Source organism: Protopterus annectens, chromosome 5.part0, assembly GCF_019279795.1.
Source record: "Protopterus annectens isolate FY-2018-M chromosome 5.part0, PAN1.0, whole genome shotgun sequence".
NCBI classification, from domain to species: Eukaryota; Metazoa; Chordata; order Ceratodontiformes; family Protopteridae; genus Protopterus; species Protopterus annectens.
In genome coordinates this window covers 3715586-3739811 of record NC_056735.1, presented here as the reverse complement: position 1 = coordinate 3739811, position 24226 = coordinate 3715586, and the positions used below count along the sequence as shown (strand labels likewise).

At 44.0% G+C, this 24226-nt stretch overlaps 1 protein-coding gene across 1 annotated transcript in view; it reads left to right on the top strand.

Annotated features, from left to right (window-relative positions):
• Nucleotides 1-24226, top strand: part of HERC2 (HECT and RLD domain containing E3 ubiquitin protein ligase 2) — a gene marked incomplete in the record, with an annotated part of 3551743 nt that overhangs the window by 730491 nt on the left and 2797026 nt on the right. Inside the window, 1 exon segment of the mRNA XM_044072055.1 lies at nucleotides 4464-4657. Within this exon segment, the coding sequence (XP_043927990.1) occupies nucleotides 4464-4657 (194 nt within the window).

Here is a 24226-nt window from a genome sequence, read left to right as displayed (position 1 = left end):
CAGCTGGGCACAGACATGGACAAAACATATGACAGCGTTCCAAGAAAGCTGATTTGAGTGGTCCTTCCGTGGTTTGAAGACTTAGAAACATTGGTAGACTTATTGCACTCTCTGTACAAGGAACCAGTAACACAAATGCAAAGAACATTCAGACTAATGGGGTTTCCCATTGGAAGTGGGTATGCATCAGGGCTTATCTTTAATCTCAGTAGTGTTCATATTGGAGATGGACTAAATCAACAGACAAGTCAGGGGAGGCAGATCAACAAAGGTGCTGTAAGCTGACGATGTAGAATTACAAGCAGACTGTGCACAACAACTTCAGCAGTGGATGTGGGGCTAGAAAGCAAAATCTGAAGGCACATAGTAAGAAACCGAGCATGATAAAACAGTGGTCATGGTAGCAAATGGGGAAATCGGAAGAAGCTGAGCATTGAGGTAGAAGGGAAAATAGGGAATGGTATTAAGAGTTTTGTGCATCTTTGAGTGGTGGGTTAAGGAGAGGGGAAGTCTGAATTTGGAGGTCAGAGCTAGAATTAGATATGCTGCAGCCATTGGGTGAAGTGTCAGGGGTGTTGTGTGACAGAAAAGTACCATAGAAGATTAAAAGCAAGGTGCGCAAAACAGGGTTGTGAGCAGTGCTTCTCTGTAGCAGAGAAACCTGGGCAGTAAAGGCAGAGCAGCTAAGGAAGCTTGATGGGATGGAGATAAAGTGCTGGAAAGATGGTAAGCACTATACTTACTGTGGGACAGGTTAAGAAATGAAGACATTATAATTGAAGCCAGAGTTGCCTATATTGCAAAGGTCACATGCAGGGAAGTCAGATGTTTTGGTAAAACAGATTTGAGAGGGACAAGTAAAAAGCAAGAGGAGACTTGGATATCCGAGCAAGAGATGAGTGGATTTTTATGTGATCGACATATCCCTGATTGAATGGACTAAACAGTGTAGGACTGGCACTGAATTGAAAGTGATTGTGCCATTTGACATGAGACACTGATCCCATGTAAAATGTGGAGTAAGGGGGTTGATGAAATAAGAACAGTTTGCAAATGCAAGATTTATTGGTCCTGAGACAATATTTTTGTGATGCATTTCTTTGAAATGCATATGGTTGTGCACTGACAAAGGAAGTGGTAAAGTAAGAAAGTAGCAGGACTAGGAAAGCCTCTTATCCAATTTCTTTTAGTATTTTTTTTCTTGTTGAGGGACACTGATGAAGATGTGGGGCACTCTTACCACAGTACTCTTAAACCATTCATTCATATTTTCTTTACAAGGTCACGGGCCAGAAAGACATGTGTATCATGAATGTGCACTGATAGCTTAGGTTTTACCCGAATAGAGTTCGAGTTATGGAAGACAGAACAGTTCATCTCCTTCCGCCTATGTAGAAAAGGGCTAGATGTTGGTAACAAAATCCTTTCCAAGTGGATTGCTGACTCTATTTTTCCGACAAGCCCAAGCTGCCTTTTGAAATATAACGCTATCAGATGCCCACTCCTTAAGGGTATGACTGCTTCTACTGCTCGCTTCAAAATATCCATTATAGATATTTGTGTTACAGGCTTTGATTCTTGGTTCATATCATCAGTGGCACTGGTTTAGGACTTGACCTTAAACTATTAGCATTTCACATTACTTCATCTTCTGACTCCTAGGAGTTCTAATTTATTAATTGCTTGGGATCCTTTAGATCCTTCCCACCAGTTACCTACAACAGAAGGTCTCCAAATTCATATGTACCAAATGTTTAGTCATCTTAATAGGCTGTCTGTGATGAGATATTCTGCGGTGGCTGCTTATAACTGTCCTGTCATCCCCTTCTGCTGGACAGCTTTACCATCCTGAGTGATAATGGGATAACACTGGACTGTGGCCAAGTTGCTGCCAAGAATGCAGATGCTGGTATCCTTTGGGTCACCATAATCATGTCTCAGCTGTCCAGAGTTTCACAGAATGACCAGATTTTTGTCATATTTTTGGTCTGTTCCTCATAAAATCTGTGGTTTTCTGGACTTTTGTGGTATATTAGTGAGGACTAGAAGCCGCAGTGGTGCAGCGGTAGCGTTGTCGCCTCACAGCAAGAGGTTCTCCCGTTCGATTCTTGGCTGGAGCGCCTTCTGTGTGGAGTCTGCATGTCCTCCCTGCGGTCGAGAGGCGTTCGAAAGACATGCATGAATGGGTGTGCCTTTGTTGAAGGTTGGGCATCGAGCTGGCACTTCGGCACCGTAAAAATCTACTGCCAATAATTAGCGGACCGGAGTTCCGCTGTGGCGACCACTAACTGGGAAAAAGCCGAAAGAAGATTAGTGAGGACTGAATTCAGTAAAAAATAACAGCCATTTGAGTTTCTAACTTAATATTCTTTAGACAATGCATGATAACACAAGACCTTTTATTCTTGCAACTTTCTAAATTTATGAGCAATATTTAAAATGTCTATATTTTGTGGGCTTTGCCCCCCCCCCCCCCCGTTATTTTTGTCTTTTCCCAGATTTTTTGTGCTAAGAGGGTTGAATGCTATGTGGTACAGCTCGTTGGTGAAGCTATTTGTCTGCTTAAAAAGTTACTAGAACGGAGGATTTTCTTTCAGTAACATGCTTTTTCCAGACAGTAAGAAGAATGAATCTCTAATGTCTGGCATTATTGTCTGACTGTAATCCTCATTGCTCTACCAGAAAATCAAAGATTTTATGAGGGACACTACAAAAATATAAAGCAAAATCGGGGATGTTCTGCAATATCGGACAGTTATAGAAATGTTTACATTACCTCTTCAGCTCATGGATCAGTTGTCTGGTCTTGCTTTTGTCACTGACATTGTTTTTATCAATAGTTTATGTGGAAACAACATGCAGTTGTCAAACTCTATTACTGCTGTAATATTCAAATCAGCAAACACGCACTACCACAGTCCCGTTTTCCATTATTGCCCCATGTTGTGGTGGCAGCAGATTGATTTCTTGCAAATCAGATGAGTAAGTCACATTATTTTCAATGCATTTGTGTGTGTGTGTGTGTGTGTGTGTGTGTGTGTGTGTTTAATCTTGTATCAGTCTGCACTCAATTTAATACTTAGAGGTTTAACTGAGTATTGAGAAGCACCTCTCTAGCCGGATGCAGAAAATTATGATGTGCTGAATCAGAGGCTCAAATCCCTGTGGGCATGGTAGCAAAAAGGCATTTGGAGTTGTGCAGAGACTGAAGATACTAGACTCTGGAATTTCAACATTTTTTTACTGATAAAGGCATTCATGCAGAGTTCTTGATATGATGATCATATAAATTTATGTTGATATGTGCTTTAATTTATCCAGTGCAGACCTGTAAGGACTAAACCAGTTTAAAACCTTTGCTGATGTTAAGGTTCTGGAGCTAACTTTTAACTTCTTAGTTGTAATTCACGTGTTGTTTTTTCTTGCCTCCAGTAGTCCTCTACTCAGAACCCCCCCCCCCTACACACATACACCCACACACACACGCACACACATTCTCTCTCTCTTTTTTTTTTGGTTCGCTGCAGAACCTCACCTGATTACTTCTGTACTTGCACCCAGTTAGTGCATTTATGTAGTGTAATAGAAACTAGGCTATTTTGGGTGAGTCAAGAGCCCTACAACCAGATTTTCCAGCCTCAGAAGCCCTGTTGACACATAAGTTCCCCAGTGGTGAAAGCTTTGCGGTAGAGAGCAGGCTAGCCTCCCTTGTTTAAGTAATTCCTCCCCTTCAGCTGCCACCACAGGAAATATGCCTGCTCATTGCTGAATCCCCTGGTTGTGGTACATGTGTGCACAATGGCAGCATGTGCTCCAGAGGCTGGTGCTCTCCTGGTGTAACACCTAGTGCTCTCCTACTAAGTATTTCCCAAGTGGTATGTCAGAGCTGCCTCCCTCCCCCAAGATGAGCAAGTTGGCAGTGATCTTTTACTCTGATCCTCATTTGCCAGATCTGTCAGATGTCTGAGCCTGTAATCATTTTTAGCTTCTCTTGGCTTTAGTCAGGGCTTTATCCCTCTGTCACTGGATCTGGCTTTTCCTTCTGATCCTACAGACTTGGACTATCTTTCATATTTTCAGGTGAGCTTAAAATGTCATGATAGTGTGCCTGAGGTAAAGTGGAATTCTCTCCCATAAATAATGCTAGAGAAAACTGTTGATTGGGATACACTTTTGTTGTCGAATTGGAAGGTTTCAAATGTGGTGTTAAAGCAGATACTTATTTAGCAGTTCTTTGTCTTGCAGTTTAGCATGCTTAAGAGAAATTTATTAAAGAAGGAGAAAAAACTCAAATGAATAAGAGAATAGCAGAAAAGCACAGTTGTTGCTCTTAAACCTTGGGTAAAAAATTGCAGACAACTTTATTCCTGTAGAAGGCATGTTTTTTTCATACGTGGAAGTTTTTTAAGCCTAATGTCTTCATGTTTTAATTAAACAAATCTTCTTACCACTTTTTTGCTCAGGTAAAAAGGTAACAGATGTTGCTGTTGGGTCAACTCACTGTCTGGTGCTGACGGAGGATGGTGAAGTATATAGTTGGGGGAACAATGATCAAGGCCAGCAGTTCGATACACTACGGATAGCCAGAGCAGAACCCAAGGCATTACCAGGGCTGGATACGAAGCACATTATAGGAATTGCCTGTGGACCAGCTCAGGTAAGATGTATACTTTCTAGAATAAACAAATTCATTTTTGTTTTATACGGAGGGATTTTTAAGGCTATATCTGTCAGCAGGATTTTTTTTTTAAATGAATGTTGTCCTTCTGCTTGGATGGCCACTTCTTTGTGCAGCTTTTTTAACAGTTATTTAAATCTTTGCATCCATTGCAGTTCTGAAGGTTGCTTTCTTACTTCCCATGACTGCACTCTGAACTTGTAGGTAAAATCAAGTTGCAAACTAATAGTGCTGACAAATATTCATATCTCCAGAACTGTAAGCTTTGCTTAAGTATGGACTGCAGCCTGTCAGCCAGCCCTTCATGTATAGGAGTGAAAACCTGACTGTGACCAAGTTGACCCGGATCAAATTGAGATGTGGATCCTGAAGACGTTGGTTAGGGGGCATGGGGAGTGAGCAACCAAAGTTGGCTTGGTCCATCTGGTGAGTACTAGGTGTGGGTTAATAGTATCTGTAGTCCCTGGATGTGGGTTTAATATGGAAACCTTCGTGAGTTAAATGAATTGGATCATGCGTGTGACATGGGGAAAGTGTAAGACCTCATTGTGACATGATTGCTTATTTTAGCCACCAAAGGATATAAGGTTTGGGCTTAAGAACAAAAAGAATGCTCACCTCACAAGTCTGGTTAGACTCTGGGGATCAGTTAAGGTTCATCCTTAATGTAGGCATCCCCAGTCTGGGGAGATGAAGCCCAGAACCTTAGGCTTTTAGTATGTGGGCAATTCATGGCAAAGTAGCAGTCCAGGAATTGTGTGGGGAGATGGGTCAGGGATAGGAGGTACCTAAGCACCTTCATGATTACCTGCATAATGGCTGGGAATGGGATACTGTTTCCTGTTACTCCTCTAACCTAAGGGTGATGGGTGGTAATCGGATAAGATGAACTAGCTCAGTGGATGAGTGAATGGCAATGGTCATCAGGGCAAAAAGCATGTTGGGAAAAATGCAAAATGTTCAACACAAACTCATCTTTAAAATGGCAGCATTTGTTTTGTTACATTCCAAGTCCTAAACTGGATTTTATTTAAAAAAATATATATATATATGTGTGTATATATATATATATATATATATATATATATATATATATATATATATATATATATATATATATACATATATATACACAGAGAGAGAGAGATAAACATATATATATATATATATATATATACATATATATATATATACACACACACACACAAAGTGAATGTGTGTGTGTGTATATATATATATATATATATATATATATATATATATATATATATGCACACATACAAAGTGAATGTTAATTTTTGCACTGTTTTTAAACAAGTTAGTATGTTGGTAACAACTTCAAATGCACATACAATGTTTGCCCAAAGGAATTTCTATCTTCTCAGTCAGTTTTGGCAAAAACAGAATAAACAGTCTGAAATGTTCAGGTAAACAGATGTTTAAGAAGAAATGGCAAGGGGGTTCCAAACAGATGTCTCAAACCTCCTAAAACGAAGGACAACTGGCAGGTCTGAATGACTGTCCAAGACCTTGTGACCTCCTCCCACCCTGGCCCCTTTATTATTCCAGAAAGGATGAATCTCCATTTTTCTGTTTGGCAACATATTCTGTCAGACAATTGGGTTCTACATATCATCAAGGTTGCATGTGGCAATGGGAGGAAATTCCTCCTTCCCTTGGGAGTCATTCTTCCCCCAGATCAGACTCTCTCTTGTATTCATGTATTCTTCACATCCCTATTCATCTAGACTTCAGACTCATTTCTTAAGGTTTTGTCTCGATCACATTATCAGATATTCTTCATGTTTCACTGTTGCAGTCATTACATTTGGGTTATCTGCTTGCAGGTAGCCCTCAGTCGGCCTGATTAACAAAGTCTTGGGTTCCGCGTTGGTTGCTGTCCCTTCTTCCATGACGTCAGGTCGTCAGGGGTATAAAACATGCAGCCGACACCATTACACCAGTCTTTCTTGCCATATGGTGCCCAAAGCAGAAGCAGTTCGCAAGTGCCGGTTGGCCGACTCCTGAAATTTCCATTTTTGAGTTTCAGAACCGAAGTCTTCAACTAAAGCTAAGTACCCCGTTGGGGAGACTTTTTCTTGCTCCTTACCGATGTCAGTAAAAGTTAATAATTGCATTACTTGTGGAAAACAAATACCTCATAAAGATTTTCATTTGTACTGTATTCCTTGCCTAGGCCCTGACCACGATGTACCTTGCTGTCGGTTTTGTGCTTTATTTAATCAGCACACTATCTGTTGTCTGTATATTTTTGCCTCTAAATATTTCGGTTCTCGATTTAATTATCCAGAAATGTCGTCAGTTAACAATCCGACTACCGAGATTCCGAAAAAATGCAAAGATAAAGACAGGCCACCGAGGTCCAAAACTGCCGACAACGCTTCTAAGCCAGTCGTCACTTCACCGGTACTCAGTGAGGTGCTTTTGCAGCCCCTGATACCCGCTACTTCTGATTCGCAGGCCTCTACTGAGATCCATTTGGAGTCCGGTATGCCGCAAGATGCTTCAACTTTGGAACCCATGGATGTATCTACCTTGGATGGGTCCGGAGCCGTTGTGCAGGCACTGGCTTCTGAGGGTGTATTCAGGCCTATGGATTTGCATATTAAACTGACGCCTCCTTTACATAGGCCTAAATCTCGATCTATGCCTAAAAAAATGATGCCCAGGCCACATGCTCAGGCCTCTATGCCTAAAAAACAAATGATAAGAATGGTTGAAGATGTAATAACTCTAATCAGGGGTAGCCAGCCCCACCCCCTTCTAAGAAGAGGCCTAGGACTGAAGTTGATTATGAATTTTCTGATCAGGATTCTGTTTTTTCTGATTCTTCTGATTATCTGGATTTGCCCTTATCTGCTTATGATGACTCTGATGCAGAGGACTCAATTCCCTCTGCTTCCCCTCCTGAGGATTTTTCTTTTGGGGAAACCTTACATACTCTAAGGGAGCATTTACACTGGGAAAGCCAGGATTTTTCTGATTCAAAAAAGAGGCTTAGGGATTTCCTTCTCCTACCTCAGCATAAGCCTTTAGCTATTCCTCATGTACTAGACATTGTTGATGATGCTTTTTCGAAATCTAGTTTGGCCCCTGATTCCCTGCCTCCTGCTCTCAGAAAACCTGACAAGATACTACAGGGTCCCCGAGTCCCACAAGTTCCTTTTTAAAAATCCTATTGCAGATCCAGAGACTATTTCACAGGGGCCCAAGGGCATCAAGGCTTCTACTGCTAAAAATCCTACCCCTTCTGATAGAGACTCCAGGGCGCTGGATAGATGGGGTAAGAAGGTTTGCACTTCTGCAACCTTGACCATTAGGGCTTTAAACTGCCAGTTTCAAATGTTAAAGTATCAGCAACATGTTATTGGCCTGCTTAAACAGAAAATGATGTTGATTCCTGACTGTGTGGAAAATAAAGAATTACAGGATTTAATGCATTCTGCTGAAAAAGTTGGAAAACATACTTTGCAGTGTGGTTTTGATTCATTAGAAGCCTCTTGCAGGGCTGCTGTTACTGGGTCTGTGCTCAGAAGGCATGCTTGGCTTAAGGAGCAATCTTTGTCTGATCATGTTAAAGCTAAATTGTTGAATGCTGCTTTAAATCAGGACCAGCTGTTTGGCAACAAGGCTGAAGAAGTTCTTAAAAAGATGGAAGATAAAGCTAAATCTATTCAAACTGTTAAAGTTTTTTTACAAGTTCAGCCTCCTAGATTTAGTAGGCACTGGCCCTCTAAGAATTGATCCTTTCTACCCCCTTCCAGGTCTTTTCAAGCCAAACCCAGACACAGCAAAAACCCTAGGTTTCAGTCCCAGGAGAGACACAGAACTAAGCAGTGTGTGTGTGTGTGTGTGGGGGGGGGGGGGGCTCCACTTCCAAATCTGGGAATAATAAGACTCCCCCCATGGTAAATTGTCTCAGTGACTTCCTTTTAAAATTTCCAAGCACTTATCAACTGACTGCCCCTTTGGGGGAAAAAATTGCTCTTCATGCAAAGAATTGGGAACTCATTACCTAGGACAAATCAGTTTTAAATATAGTGTCTCAGGGATACAGATTTCACTTCCACACGTTGCCAACACCAAGCGGGTGGTCGGACCTACTCCCCAAATTAGTGGGCAGAGGCCCCAAAACAAGTACTTTCCCTCTTAAGCATGGGGGGGCTATTCAGCTGGTACCAGAAGAGGAAAAGGGACATGGTTTCTACTCGAGACTTTTCCTGGTACCCAGAAAAGACAATTCATGGCGTCCTATCCTGGACTTACCTACTCTAAACACCTTTTTGGAGATTCCAAAATTCAAGATGTTGACTTTTCACCAATTACTTCCTTTGCTAGGCAAAGATGCCTGGTTGGCAACACTAGATTTAAAAGAAGTATACCTGCACATCCCAATCAGGGAATCTTGTAGAAGATACCTATGCTTCAAAGCAGGCTACATGCACCATCAGTTGTCTGCACTGCCCTTTGGCTTATCTACTGCACCCAGGGTATTCACAAAGTGCCTGGCTCCAGTTATTGCATTTTGCAGGCAAAGAAATATTCAAATATACCCATACCTGGACGATTGTCTAATTCAGGCAGAAAACCAGGACATACTTTTGAATCATCTGGCCTTTGTACAGAGGGTTCTAACTTGTCTGGGGTACACCATAAACGAAAAGAAATCACACCTAGTACCCTGTCAACAAATTATATTCCTGGGAGCAAGCTTGAATACAACTTTCCAGATAGCTTACCTCACGCCAGAGAAACAAATTCATTTGACAGCCTACTGGCCACAAAAACCCTGCTGTCTGCGAGACAAATACTGCAAGCCTTTGGGGTTCATGGCCTCCTGCATTCTTCTAATTCCATATGCAAGACCGCATATGAGGAAACTACAGTAATATCTAAAAAGCCTATGGTGTCAGCATTCTCAAGACCTGGAAACAATGATTCCTATCATACCTTGCCTACACCTAGAGTTCTTTTGGTGGGCAGAGGCCTGCCACCATAACAAAGGACTACCTTTCACACTACCCCCTGCCGCCCAAACCCTAACAACAGACGCATCAGACTATGCATGGGGGGGCTCACCTGGCAGGGAATTGCATGCAGGGCAAATGGAACCCAAGTCAAATGCACCTGCATATCCATCAAAAAGAAATATTAGCTGTACAAAATGCTCTGACAGCCTTCAAGGACCACATTCTTCCAGGACAACTAATGGTAAAGACAGACAACACCACTGTTATGTGGTACATAAGCAAGGGGGGGGGGGTACACATTCTAACCCCCTCTGCAGACTAGCCATGGCATTGTGGAACACAGCCTTGAGCTACCAAGTGCACCTACAAGCTCAATTCCTGCCAGGAAAATTAAATACACTGACAGATGGACTAAGCAGAAACCTCATGGACCCACACGAGTGGAAACTGGACCCAATGATTTTCACCATGTTGACAAGCAAATGGGGGAGCCCAGATAGACCTGTTTGCCTCTCCCCAGAACTACCAGTTGAACAAATGTTGCACAAGGACTCCCCACGAACAAGCCTGGAAAGTAGATGCTCTGTCCTTCAGCTTGAAAACCTATCAGTCTATGCCTCCCCCCCCCGCCTCTTCTCTCCAAAGTATTACTAAAAATCAAACTGGACAAACCAAGGATGATTTTGATTGCTCCAGACTGACCGCGCCAACATTGGCACCCCCTCCTGCGCAGTGTCACGGTCATCTCCATGGCACCTGCCTCAGACTCCTTCCCTGCTGTCTGAGCAGGAGAACCAGATTCTGCACCCTCAACTTCTAACACTGAACCTTGCTGCCTGGCTAATTACTTAATCTCTCCTTTACCATCATCAGCAAGCCTGTGATGGATATCATTTTAGAGGCACGGAGGCCTAGTACTAGAAAATCTTATGCTGAAAAATAGAAAAGATTTTGTGACTAGAACCAATCTCAAGGGATGAGCACAGCAGTGCCCAGTTTACCTCAGATTTTACAATACTTAACTGAGATGCTTCACAAGGGCCTGTTTTTTTCCTACATTAAAATGCATGCCTCAACCATTTCAGATCATTATAACACAGAACCTCCCTTCTCTCATCCACTGCTCAAGCAGTTCCTCAGAGGGGCCAAAAATTTGACACCACCCAGGTGAGCTCCAACCCCAGCCTGGGACTTTAACTTTGTCTTGGAGAAACTCACTCTACCTCCTTTTGAGCCAGCTGCTACTGCAGACTTAAAATTTCTTTCTTGGAAAACAGCTTTCCTTTTACAAATCACTTCAGGTAGAAAGGTATCTGAATTACAGGCCCTTATGGCAGTGGAGCCTTTCATCGTCTTTCATGCGGACAGGGTGTCCCTCAGAACCAGTCCATCTGTCATGCCCAAGGTGGTATCAAATGTGGCTCTTGATCAGTCCATTCATTTGCCAACCTTCATTCCCAATCCACAGAATATAGGGGAACGGATACTGCATTCCTTACATGTGCACAGACAACTTAGATTCTACTTGGACAGGACTAAACCTCATAGGAAATCTGAACAACTGCTGGTGGCATTTGCTGCAGGGGCAGAGGAGGAAGGCTATTTCAAAGCAAACCATTTCTAAATGGATAATCCATTGCATTCATTTCTGCTGTAAGCACCATGGAAAACCTGTCCCCCAGGGGATCAGACCACACTCCACCAGGGCTGCATCTACCTCTACAGCCTTTCTCAGAGGCATCCCTATCAGGGACATCCTAGAAGCTGCTACCTGGAGTTCTGTACATACTTTCACTAAGCATTATCATTTTCCAATTTTCTCTAAATCCAGAGCTGGCTTTGCCACCGCAGTCTTGCTGGGCCTTATAGCTGACCCTAATGCTATTTAAATTCCTCCTTCCAACCATGGCTTTGGGAATCTACCCAAATGTAATGACTGCAACAGTGAAATGCGAAGAACGTAGTACAGTTGTGTACATTTACCATAAATGTAGATGTTAGTGTATTCACTGTTGCAGTCCTGGTTACCCTCCCTCCAGCCCCCTAACTTCTTTTGGCTATACCTCTACTTTCCTTTACTATGCCTAAAAGCCTTTTTGGTGTATTTGCTTTTTTGTTGGAGGTATATCTTTGTGCTTTTATATTTAATTGCTTCCCATTAGGGGGGCACCTGACATCTGGGGCAAGAAAAACTGATGTAATGGCGTCAGCTGCATGTTTTATACCCCTGAAGACCTGACATCATGAAAGAAGGGACAGGAACCGACGTAAGACCCAAGGCTTTGTTAATCAGGCCGACTGAGGGTTACCTGCAAACAGATAACCCAAATGTAATGACTGCAACAGTGAATACACTCGAACATCTACATTTATGGTAAGTGTACACAACAGTACTTTCTCCACCTTACCCTATGGACTATCCACTGCAGCAAGAGTGTTCACAAGGTGTCGTGTCCCAGTTACAGCTCATTGCTTGCTACAGTATATCCACATTTTTTCCATCTTTAGACAAGCTTATCTTTGCACAGTCTTTTTTAAAGTGTCAAGAATCTCCCTCTCTCTCTCTCTCTCTCTCTTGTTGTCTGGGTTAGAAATTTGTTACACAAGCTGGTATTCCCAGAGAATATTCCAAAGCCTTTCTCGACTCCCTCACACAGGAATGTGTTCCTAGGATGCTAACTAGACACCTCAATTCAAACAGCTTTTTTTCCATAGGAAAAAAAATACATCTTTAGATTTATTTATAGTTTTTCCACCTAGACTTGGGTTACTGTGAGGGAATGCCTCAGGGATTTACGGGTCTCAAGGCATCTATGATTTTCATGATATCCCTTGCAAGACTCCCGTTGACTCTCGAAGTCTACAGGGTTAAGTAGGCATGACCTTCCTTTGAAAAAAAAACAGTCTGGAATGGGTCTGATGTCTGTAGGTTGCCATTGTCTTTGTTGATCATTTGCATGATAATTCGTTCCACGGCTGTGCATATTAGACTAGTCAGATTAATGGGTCTGTGCTTTCTGGTGTCTGTTGATATTCCACCCTTGTGAAGAGGAGTAAGCATTGCAGTTCTCCATTCAAGTGGTATGTAGCCTGTTTTTGAGGCTGTAGTTGAAAAGTGACTCAAATGGCTCTGATGGGTCATGTTTCAAGCTATTTAGAAGGCAAAATGGGTTACTGTCTGGGCTCATAGAGGCTGTGTTTTTGGCCTTAGTGAGTGCCACTATGAACTCCTCCTTGCTCATAGTTGAAGGGGGCTATGTTAGCAGAAAATTCATAGGGAAGAGGCATCAATATAGTGGAGGTATTGTTAGACCTGAATTTATCAGCCAGTATATTTGCTATGTCACTCTGCTTGGTGAAGGTGGCACCATTTACTACAAGTTCAGCACATTGATGTGTGTTACCTTTAAGGCTTTGGACATAGCTGTAGAGGGTCTTGTGGTTGCCTTTAGCCTGAGAGGCTATCTTGACCTTATAATTGGCCTTGTTGCATTTAATTAGTCCTCTTAGTTTCCTGTTTAGTTTAATTAGTGAGCTCTTGTCATGAGAATTGCTCTCTCTGATTATGGCAATGATTTTTTCCCTTTTGTTATATTCCCTGTTAAGACTGGGATTCCACCAGCGTTTTGTTTTTGGGGTTTCTTTTAGGCTTACTTCTGGTTTAAGTACAGCAGCCTCTTTGTAATCATTTACATGGTTGTGTAGTGTTACTGTGAGCAGTTCTGGATAGGTTGCTGTGAACTCTGGATTCAGAGGAGCATTGAAATGTTCTTCGTGCTTCACTGTTGCAGTCATTACATTTGGGTAATCCTGCTGGCAGGTTGCCCTCAGTCGGCCTGAATTCCAAAGTCTTGGGTCCTGCTTCGGCTGCTGTCGCCCCTTCCCTGACATCAGGTCATCAGGGGTATAAAAGAAGCAGCTGATGCCATTTTCTTTAGTCTTTCTTGCTGCACAGTACCCGAATACACGGAAAACACTTGCAAAGGGCAGCCTGCAGAGATTTGAGCTAAAATCCGTTTATTGTTCCACAAAACAGCAACATTGCATAAACAATCCACACCTAAATGCTTTAACGTGTTCACCGCGTTTTCGTCTACACTAAGACTTCAAATGTATGCACAACCCTTAATTAACCTGTCCTTAAATAACGTCATCAATTAAAAACAACCAATTCAGTCCTTACAATATTAAAGCAATAAAACAATCACATTAAACAGATAAATTAAAAACAGTCTGCCTTTCATTCCCATGAAAATGATGTAGCTAAAATATGAACTATACCTATAGCAAGTGTACTTAAAAATTCATACTCATCTGTATGGCACCTAAAAAACTGTAATATATAAATAATGTGTGTTAAAATAATAAAAATATACTAAAATACATTAAAATTCATACATTTGGCTCCATCTGGTGGGCAGCAATCCAAATTACAGTTTAGCTGCTCTAAGTTTCAAGATGGGGGCTAGGGAGACAGCATCATTGAGACCAGGTGTTTTAGTGGCTTCTAATATTATTTGCCAGTATAACTCTCTGTACTCTTGCCTAGTCTCCCATGGCCCCCCTCTCTGTTCCATTGGTGCTACTTCTAAAACAAAAAATTGGAAACTTGATGTTATGTTGTCCAGTCTCGCCTTCATTCTTGCTTGTTGGGTTCAGAACCATGCATCAGTTCCGACTCAGCCTATTACTAGAGATTGAGAGCTTCCACTGGCTCGAGGCTATACCCTATCCCATGGCGCCTAGGGAAGGTAACCCAGATCTTGTTTGCTGCTAAACTATATCGGGTGCTTCTCACTAAGCTCAGGCTAAGTGAATTTCTTTTTTGGATATTAGTATTTTTCAGTATATTTTGTATATATATTCTGTTTTACTAGTTGACTATGTTTTAGGTTGTGTGCTGCTTGTGGCTGGCCGTCACTTTCGCTAGGCCTACATCTCCCTGTCCCGTCCTTTCAAACTCTAAAACGTAATGTACCCATTTGAGTTAGAGGGTTAGTCTTTCTCTTCGATGTATTTAAGTTGGAGGACAACTTTCCTTCCTTTACCTTTTTCCAAGAGGTTTCGTCATTTGAGTTAGAGACATCTCCTCTGGCTAGAGGGGCTCATTGTTTTAGTTAGAGACCTCTCCTCTAGCCACCTTTCTCCCTGCTTGAGTGTTTTAAAACAAAAAAGTTGAATTATCTTTTTGTTTAGTGTGGTGTTTGATAGCTTAATAGTTTTTTGCTAGTATTACTACCTTTAACTTTTGCATAGTTCCTAGATTATGTTGGTGTGGTGGTTGTTGCTATGTCCAAGGAAGGCAGAGAAGTGAAGCAGTCTGGCTTGAAAAATGCAATTCCTGTACTCAGAAAATGTCCTTAATGGATGGACACACTAGCTGTGTCTACTGTTTAGGTGCAGTGCACCTCCAAGACTCTTGTTCAGTATGTCATGGTTTCAGTTCCTGGGTTCTGCAGGAATGCAGAAACAAACTGATGATTAAGGGACTGCTTTCATTTGCTGAGGCTCTCGAAGGGAACCAGACCTCTTCAGAATCGTCCCAGTCCCAAAAATCAGACAAGTGTACAAAAAGGGCTTCCTCCTCTGCTCCTGCCTCTCAGCCGGCTAAGAAACTCTCAAAGGATTTGACTTCGGACCAGAAGGCTCTAGGGCCCGAGAAAACTTCTCCTTTGGTTCCTCCAGTATTATCGGAACTGACCAGGATTCATGTATGGAGCTGGTATCCTCAGTCCTCCAGTAACCCATCTTACAGTCCGTGGCTGGCAGCATAAAATCATCTGCCCCATCCTCTCGATCATCCAGGAGTCTTATCGGATGACGAGGTGGAGCGGGTAGTCAAGAGGTCGCTTCTGACTCTGGCGCTAGCCAAGATCGTTTAGAGTCGAGCCCAAAAGGATTTGGAACTCCTGCCCTTTCTGCTATTCATCCTCTGACCCAAGTGGTTTCGGAGCCAGAGTGCTTGGATGTCTTTCTGGTGGTCTATAAGTAGAAAGAGGGAGAAAGTATTTGCTCAACACAGATTATGCAAAATGTTAGATTCTTTACAAAATGATAACTTGATAATATCTGCTTGTTTTGGAATGAGACGAAAGAAAAATTCTTTGAATTTTTGATTTATATGTCAGGGACAACCTAATTTTTAAAGTTTACTTATAATATAGATTATGACTACATTAACTATTTAGACATTACAATCAGAAAGGATAAAAAGTAGTTTGGTAGCAAAAGTATTTAGGAAGTAGACTTTGAATTCTTATTTGTATTACACAAGTGCTCATCCTTTCTACCAGAAGAGAAGTCTTTTGAAAGGGCAGTTTGTAAGTAGTAGTCTGATGACCTCCAACGACACAGACTTTGTAGAAGAATTTGCTTTCCTAAATATTATGTTTAGAGAAAAGAGGGTACCCTGACAATTTAATAAATGAAGTTAAACAGGTGAAGGATGGAAGAAAAACACGATTTGCACCTATACTAGGGGAACAGAGTTCCCCTTTAGATAGGGTAGACGGAGATTAATTGAGTTACTGAAGGAGATACTAATGACTATGAGGAAGCATATATTATGGATTGTACTGGTGATGCAGGTATAATTAGAGGTATTATTGAGAAGGAATGGGGCAGATTCAAGGAGATTTCTGATTTAGAAGTTAATAGAAGTTTTTTTTAACAAACCTTTGAAATTTATTTATAGAAGAGATGTTGATATTAAGAACATCCTTGAAAATAGTAACAGAAAATCATTGTCAAATCAAAGAAAAAATAGGTACATTTTAATGTGGGGGGTGTCCACAATGCCCCTTTGTGAGGAAAGGTGACAATTTACATTTGGACAGTAGGAATAGGACAATAAATAGTACATGTTTTGCCAGTTGTAGCACATGTGAGGTGGTTTACCTAGCATTGTTTGGAAAATGTACCTCATTTTACATTGGGGAAACAAAGGAAATTCAAGAATACACGAGCATGGTTATGACATCAAAAAAGAATGAAAACAATGTATTGTATAGGCATTACAAGACGTGTCACAAAACAAGTTTCCAATTTTTTGTTTTAGAAGTAGTACCAAAGGAACAGAGAGAGGGGCCATGGATGGGGTACTAGGCTAGAGCACAGCAAGTTATACTGTTAGATAATAATAGAAGCCATTAAAACACCTGGTCTTAATGATGCTGTCTCCCTAGCCCCTGTCTAGAAACTTAGAGTAGCAAACCTGTAACTTGGGTTGATGCCCTCCAGATGGAGCCAACTGTATGAATTTTAATGTATTAATCTTAACACACATTATTTATATAATAAAGTTTTTTAGGTGCTATGATGAGTATGAATTTTAAGTACACTTGCTATGCATTTCATACTTCAGTTGCATCATTTTTATGGGAATGAAAGGGAGGCTGTTTTTAATTTATCTGTTTAATGTGGTTATTTTATTGATTTATTATTGTAAGGGTTGGATTGATTGTTTTTAATTGATGACGTTATTTAAGGACAGGTAATTAAGGGGTATGCATACATCTGATGAAGTCCTAGTGTAGACAAAAATGTGGTGAACAAAGTTAGTGTTTGTGTGGATTGTTTAGCAGTGTTGCTGTTTTGTGGAACAATAAACAGGTTTTAGCTCAAATCTCTGCTGGCTGCCCTTACAAGTGCTTTCCGTGTATTTCTACTAGTATTGGTTTGAATTGGCACATGATTATCTCTATCTTTGCAGCATTTAATTTTTGACAGACTGTCGCTTTAAAGGAGGTAAGCTGCTTTAGAATAGTGACTGTTACAGATTTTGCTGGGTTTTCCATGTTGATTTTATTTTGATGGAGACTGTTTCTTAACTCTTGCCCTCTTTCCCTCCCAGATAAATTCCTTCAACTCTTATTGTCCACATCATCATCTTTGGTAAAAAAAAAAAAAAATAATAAAATATCCATCACCTGTATATAAAACTAAAGAGACTAAAAACATTTTCACTGCTTCTATCTTATTCATACCCATAAACAAGAGCTTCCAGTTTCTCAGTTTATGTATTATCTTTTGTTTAGTCTCTTGCCACGTTTCCTTAGCTGCCATAACAGAATCTTTTTAATTCATACACATAACTACTTCATCTTATGTCCCCATAACTATGGATATTGCTGAACCATTTTGTGAGTATGTAATTTATACCTATAGCCTTTGTTTTATGTTAATTTCTTTTATATCCCAAAAAGACTTGAAACTGTCTCAAAATGCTCTACAACACTGAGATGTTCTCTTCAGGATTTATCCGGTACAAAATAGTAATGTCTGCAAATAAAGCCAACTTTTCTTGATTGCCATACCAATTATATTCTTGCATTTCTGAGTCCCTTATTTTCTTTCTTAGTGGGTCTAAATATAAAGCAAGTAACAAAGGGGAAAGAAGACACATCTGTCTGTGTCTTCTGTACAAAACAAAACACAACTTATCAGAGAGGAACTCTCCCATTTTAATTTTTGCCTCTGATCCTTCGTATATCCTCCTAATAAACGTTATTGTTTAGGGAATGCAAATGCTTCCATTGCCTTACTCATAAAATCCAAGATTACTCTAATAATTTCTCTGCATTAAGACCCACTAACAGTGGTATTTTGTAACATTATTTTTCCCTCTGGATTATCATTGTTCTGTTAATATTGTCAAATGTGTCCCCCCCCCCCCCTCCACAAAATCACATTCATCGTGTATATCAGGTTGGCAACATCTTTGCCATTCTTTCAGCTAGTGTAGACATAAACACTTTATAATCATGGTTTCAAATTGAAATGGGTCTATGAGGCTTGGTCTGGTTGGTGAGTTGTTACTCTCTCTGGTTATTATTACCCCCACAGCATTTTTCCAATAAGCTAGTGCTTCCCCTCCTTTCAAAATATTATTAAACAAAATCTTCCAGGTTTTTTACTTTCTTTCCTCCTATCTTCCTAACTTCCACAAGGATATCTTCTTCTCCTGGGGACTTTCCTGCAGATTGATTATACATCAATGTTTTTCTCTCCTCTACTACTGTCTTAACTGTTAGATCTGAAGTAGTAGATTCATTTGTCTGCAACCTGTGGATTATGGATCCGATATCGGATCCGAACCGGCATGGTTTACCAGCTATGGATCCGAGCTCTCAGCTCCTCCCCTCACCCATAATGCCCTGCTCTCCCTACATGACCTCAGATCTAGTTTGCCGCGCTGGTGACCAGATTGGTGTTCTCGAGCTCTTCAGCTAAGTGGTTATCTAAAGTGTTTTTAGTGTTAAAATTTAATTTTTTTTTGAAAGTTTGAGTGAAAGTTTAGGCTCCCTTTTTGATAGTTAAACTTGTTTAGTTAATTTAATAATTTTTACGTAGTTTCCCTCCCCTCGCTGGTAGCGTAGTGTCTGTTTGGGCCTGTTGTGTGTTTAATTTACTTTTGCTTTTTACCTTTAGTTTAAGTAAATTCTAAGCTCTTAGGATGTCAGAACAACCTAAGGCTGTTTTTCGAGTGCTCGAGTGTGGCCATAAGCTTTCCCCTGCTGATGGCCACACTCGTGCTCCGATGCCTTGGGGTTGAACACCTCACTTCTGGATGTTCCATTTGTGCAGGGTTCAACCCCAGGACATTGAAGGAGCGGAGGTCTAAGCTGGTCCTGGCGGGACTTTTGCCCCCGGACTCTGCTCCGACCTCCGCTCCTTCGGGGGGAACCGTGTCTACGGTTACCTCCTCTCCGGCTCCCCCTCCTGGGACTCAACCTCCCTGTAGTGTTTCGGAGGAGAGGGAAGCTAGAAAGAAGGACCGGAGGGAGAAGCACCATAAGCGGCGGGCCGAGACCTCTGTTTCGGCCCCGCCTGCCAAGCGGGCTTCTCCTCCGGCCTCCTTGTCTGCTGGTTCTCCCCCTCCTCGGCTCCGGTCACCCGTGTGCTTTTCACCGGGACCTGAGGAGGAGGAGACCCGATCTCCGTCGAGGCTATCCAGGAGGCACTCAAGGCCTACCTCGGTAGCCTCGTCGAGATCGACCTATAGCTTATCAGACGCTGATCTGGACCGGATGATGAGAAGGTTCATCCAGGCCCAGATGCAGATGGGAGTGCTCTTGCCTCCCCCCCCCCTCTGGGGGGGAGCTCGACCCCTTTCTTTAAACCTATTGCTCCTTCTCCGACCCGCTACCCGGGTTCGGAGCAGTTGGAGCCGAGCAGCTTCGGAGCCGGGGGTGGGTCGGCGCCGACAGTACTCGGTACTTCGGATCCGACCCTGCCCTCGAGTGCTTCGGATCCGACCTCTCGGAGCCTGGATCCGAGCTTCGGATCAGGGGGGATCAGTGCTCCTTCAGCGCCGTCTGTGTCGGAGCGCACTGTCCCCTCGGATCCGAGCGCTTCGGCGCCGGCTCCGATCCACTCCTCGGATCCGAGGGGGAGCCGATTGTCGGATCCTTTGGTCGAGGTCGGCTCCCCTTCGGCGTTTGATGTAGTGGAGAGGGCCCTGTTGAGGGTCTCCGGACCCCCGGCACTTGCTTCGGCTCCGTCCCGCGCTCCATCTGCACTGGGTCAGGCTTCCACCATCCGGCCCTTGGGACAGCCCGCTCCTTTGCCCCAAGTTGTTCCTTTGGAACAGGTCACTGTTTGCGAGGAGTCCTCTGACAGCCCCCCGGAGGATGCCCCCCGCAAACATACGTGCAAAAGGAGGCACATTGACTCCCCCGAGTCTCTCACAGAAGACACGGACTTGGAGGAAGGGGAAGGCTCCCCAAGATCACCCCCTGAGGATGTCTCATTTGGAGACATCATGGAAATGCTCCGCATAAGGGGGGGGTGGTCTGCCCCCAAGTCTTCCTCGGACAAGTCCGTGTTCTTGGAGGCATTTGAAGCGGGCCCGTCTACCTCTTGGGTGTCCCCTCCTGCCGACCCCCTGGTGGACCTCATTACCACCAGGGCGTGGAAGGAACCGGACACCGTGGAGCCAATCCCGAAAAGGCCCGACCGTATTCTCAGTCCCCCGGCCGACCGTGCCCATTGGAGTAAGGGGCCTCCGATAGATGCCATGTTGACGGCGGCTGCCACCAAGAGGGAACTTGCTCAGGAGAGTCCCTCAGTCCATCCCCCGAGCAAGGAGTCTCGGATGATGGACCGCTTGGGGAAGCGGATGTTTAGTTCGGCGACCTTTTCAGTAAGAGCGCTGAACTACCTGGCACATGTGATTAGGATGCAGCGCGATCTTATTAAAGAATACGCTGCATCCCCCCCAGAGTCCATGTCGGAGGAGGACAAAGCATTGCACTCCACCCGCATGGCCACTCTTAGGTCCGTCACTAATACCTCTATGCGGTTACTGTCCCACGCTACGGAAGGTGCCGCTAGAGCCGCAGGGGCAGGCCTAGTTACTAGACGTCAGGCCTGGCTCCGTCATTGCGATTTCACGGAGCCCTTCAAGGCGTCATTTGCGAACGCCCCTTTCGATGGTTCTGCCCTCTTTGGCAAATCTGTTCGCGATACCTTGATCCAGAGCGAAAAGGACGGGAAGACGCTATCTGCCGTCGGAATCCGCTTCTCTGTGCCCCAGAGGCCCTATTCTAGGAACCAAAAGGGCCAGAAGAAGATGTGGTTCCGGAAGTCGCAGCAATCCCAGCCCGCTCCGGACAATCAGTCCTTCCGTGGCAGAGGAGGACAGGGAGGACGCCGCCCCAGGGGCAGAGGGGCTCCCAGGAACTTCGGGTCCAGAGAACCCTTCTCTGAACAGCCCGCGCAGCAGCCCTGAAGGGTTGCCCGACTGCTCCACTCTGGAGGCAGTCGGGGGACGTTTTTCGGAGCACCTAGCGGCATGGGAGTCCATAACAACAGACCACTGGATCCTCCAAATCATATCCAGAGGATACCGTATCCCGTTTCATCACATGCCAAAATTGAAGTCCCTCCCTGACGTTCCACCCGGTCAGTGGGAGGCCGCTTTGGCAGAAATTGGCCGTCTGCTAAAGAAAAGAGCCATCCAGCCCATCACCCCAGACCAGATCGGATCAGGGTTCTACTCCAGGTTCTTTTTAGTGCCAAAAAAGACGGGGGATCCAAGACCAATTTTAGACCTTTCACTCTTGAACCTGACAGTCCCCAAAGAGAAATTCCGGATGGTTACGTTGCAGTCTATTCTCCCCCTTCTGGGAGAAAATCACTGGATGTGCTCCATAGACCTCAAGGATGCGTACTACCATATACTAATGGACAGGCGCTCCAGGAGGTTTCTCCGCTTCCGGCTGGGAGCCAGTCGCTACCAATTCCGGGTCCTTCCCTTTGGTCTCACCACAGCCCCCAGGGTGTTCACCAAAGTATTAGCAGTGGTAGCGGCCCACCTGAGGCTTCAGGGGGTGCAGGTCTTTCCCTACCTGGACGACTGGCTTCTCACCGCCCCAACAAGGCATCTACTACTATTGGCGCGAGACTCCTTTCTCCATCTTGCTCCCCGTCTGGGCATCACAATAAACACAGAAAAATCCAACCTAGCACCCACGCAGTTCATAGATTTTATAGATGCCAGGTTAGACACGAGGAGATTAAGAGCCTTCTTCACTGCGGACAGAATTCAAAATCTGCAGCTCCAGGTGCGGGCCATTCTCCACTCAAGCTCAGTTCCAGCGGAGTTGGTCCTGAGGGCCCTAGGGTCCATGGCGGCAGCAATAGCGCTTCTTCCTCTCGCCAGGTTCAATATGCGCATCCTTCAATGGACACTCCTAGTTCAGTGGTCGTATCTTGCTTTTCCTATGCATCATCCCATTGCGATCAGCAAGGCTTGCAAGCGATCCCTCCTGTGGTGGCTACACTCTCCAGATTTCCACGGAGGCCGCCCCTTTTGTGCTTCTCCCCCTCTCGCCACGGTGACCACGGACGCCTCCCGCCTCGGGTGGGGGGGCATTTTGCAGGCCGGACGGTCCAAGGCACGGGGAACGAGTTAGAGACCTTACTGCATATCAACGTTCTAGAGATGAGAGCAGTGCTCTTAGCGTTGCTAGCACTTCAGGCCTTTCTTCCCTTGGGAACAATTGCGATTCAATCGGACATGTCTGTTGTCTGGTATATCAACAAACAAGGAGGAACCAGGTCTTACCCTCTTTGTCGAGAAGCCATGAGAGTGTGGGAATGGGCAATCTCCACCAACCGCTTTCTCATAGCAATGCATATTCCGGGTCGGTCCAACATCCTGGCGGACAAACTCAGTCGCACCATTCTCACCCCTTACGAGTGGTCTCTCAATACTCAGGTAGCGGAACGCATCTTCGCACGGTGGGGAACCCCTTGTTGCGATCTTTTGCCTCCCTCAAACACCAAGTGCGACAGTTTTTCGCTCTAATACCTCCTCCCGGAGGTACCCCAAGAGACGCTCTGGTGCATGCTTGGCCACCCGGTCTTCTTTATGCTTATCCCCCTTGCCTCTGATGCTCCAAGTTCTTCAGAAAGCCTCTCGGTTGGGGTGCAGAATGATTCTCATTGCCCCATTTTGTCCTCGACAGATCTGGTTCCCTTTCCTAAGGTCTCACTCAGTGAATCCTCCTTGGATTCTAGATCCCATTCGGATCTGATATCTCATCCATCCCGCTTATCACCCCGAACCTGGACAACCTGAAGCTGACCGCTTGGCTGCTCCAGTTCCACTCCTGATCAGGACTCCCGGTATTTCGTCCCCTGTTAAGGCCATCCTGGTGGCGGCTCATAAACCATCCACTAGGAAAGTCTACCAGTAAGTGGAAACGGTTCTCCTTGTGGGCGGAGCGGCAAGGCCTAAACCCCTCACAGTTCCCCTTCCTCTGGTGCTTGACTTCTTAACCACTCTTTTTAATGATGGTGCCAGCAGTTCCACGGTCAAAGTACAACTTATGCAATTTCTCATTGTCATATTGGTCATGACTCCAGTCCACTGATGTCTGCCAAATTGTGTAAGATTTTCCTAAAAGGTACTTTCCTTCTCAGGCCCCCTGTAAAGCAAGTGGTTCCTCCTTGGGACCTTTCTTTGGTCCTCCAGGCCTTGACCGCTCCCTCCTTCGAACCGGCGGCTACGGTAGATCTGAAATTTTTATCTTTCAAGACGGCCTTTTTAGTAGCCATTACTTCGGCCAAGAGAGTCTCAGAACTTCAAGCATTATCAGCCAAACCTCCTTACTTGGTCTTTCATCCGGACCGTGTATACCTCAGGACCAACCCGTCCTTTCTTCCTAAGGTAGCTTCTGAAGCAAACATTAATCAATCCATTAACCTCCCTGTTTTCTTTCCAAAATATCAAAACAAGGGTGAATACAAGCTTCATTCCTTAGATGTTCACAGACAACTTAGATTTTATCTAAACAGGACGGCTGGTCATAGGCAATCCGACCAGTTGTTTATTTCCTTTGCTAAATTTAATTTGGGCAAGCCAATTTCTAAAGTCTCATTATCTCGCTGGATTTCACAGTGCATCTTATTGGCTTATCAAGCTTCTGGAAGGCCCACACCGGAGGGTGTACATGCCCATTCAACCCGGTCAGTCTCTACCTCGGCCGCCTTTAAGGCTAGGATTCCTCTAGATGATATTTGTGCAGCAGCCACTTGGGCTTCATCTCAT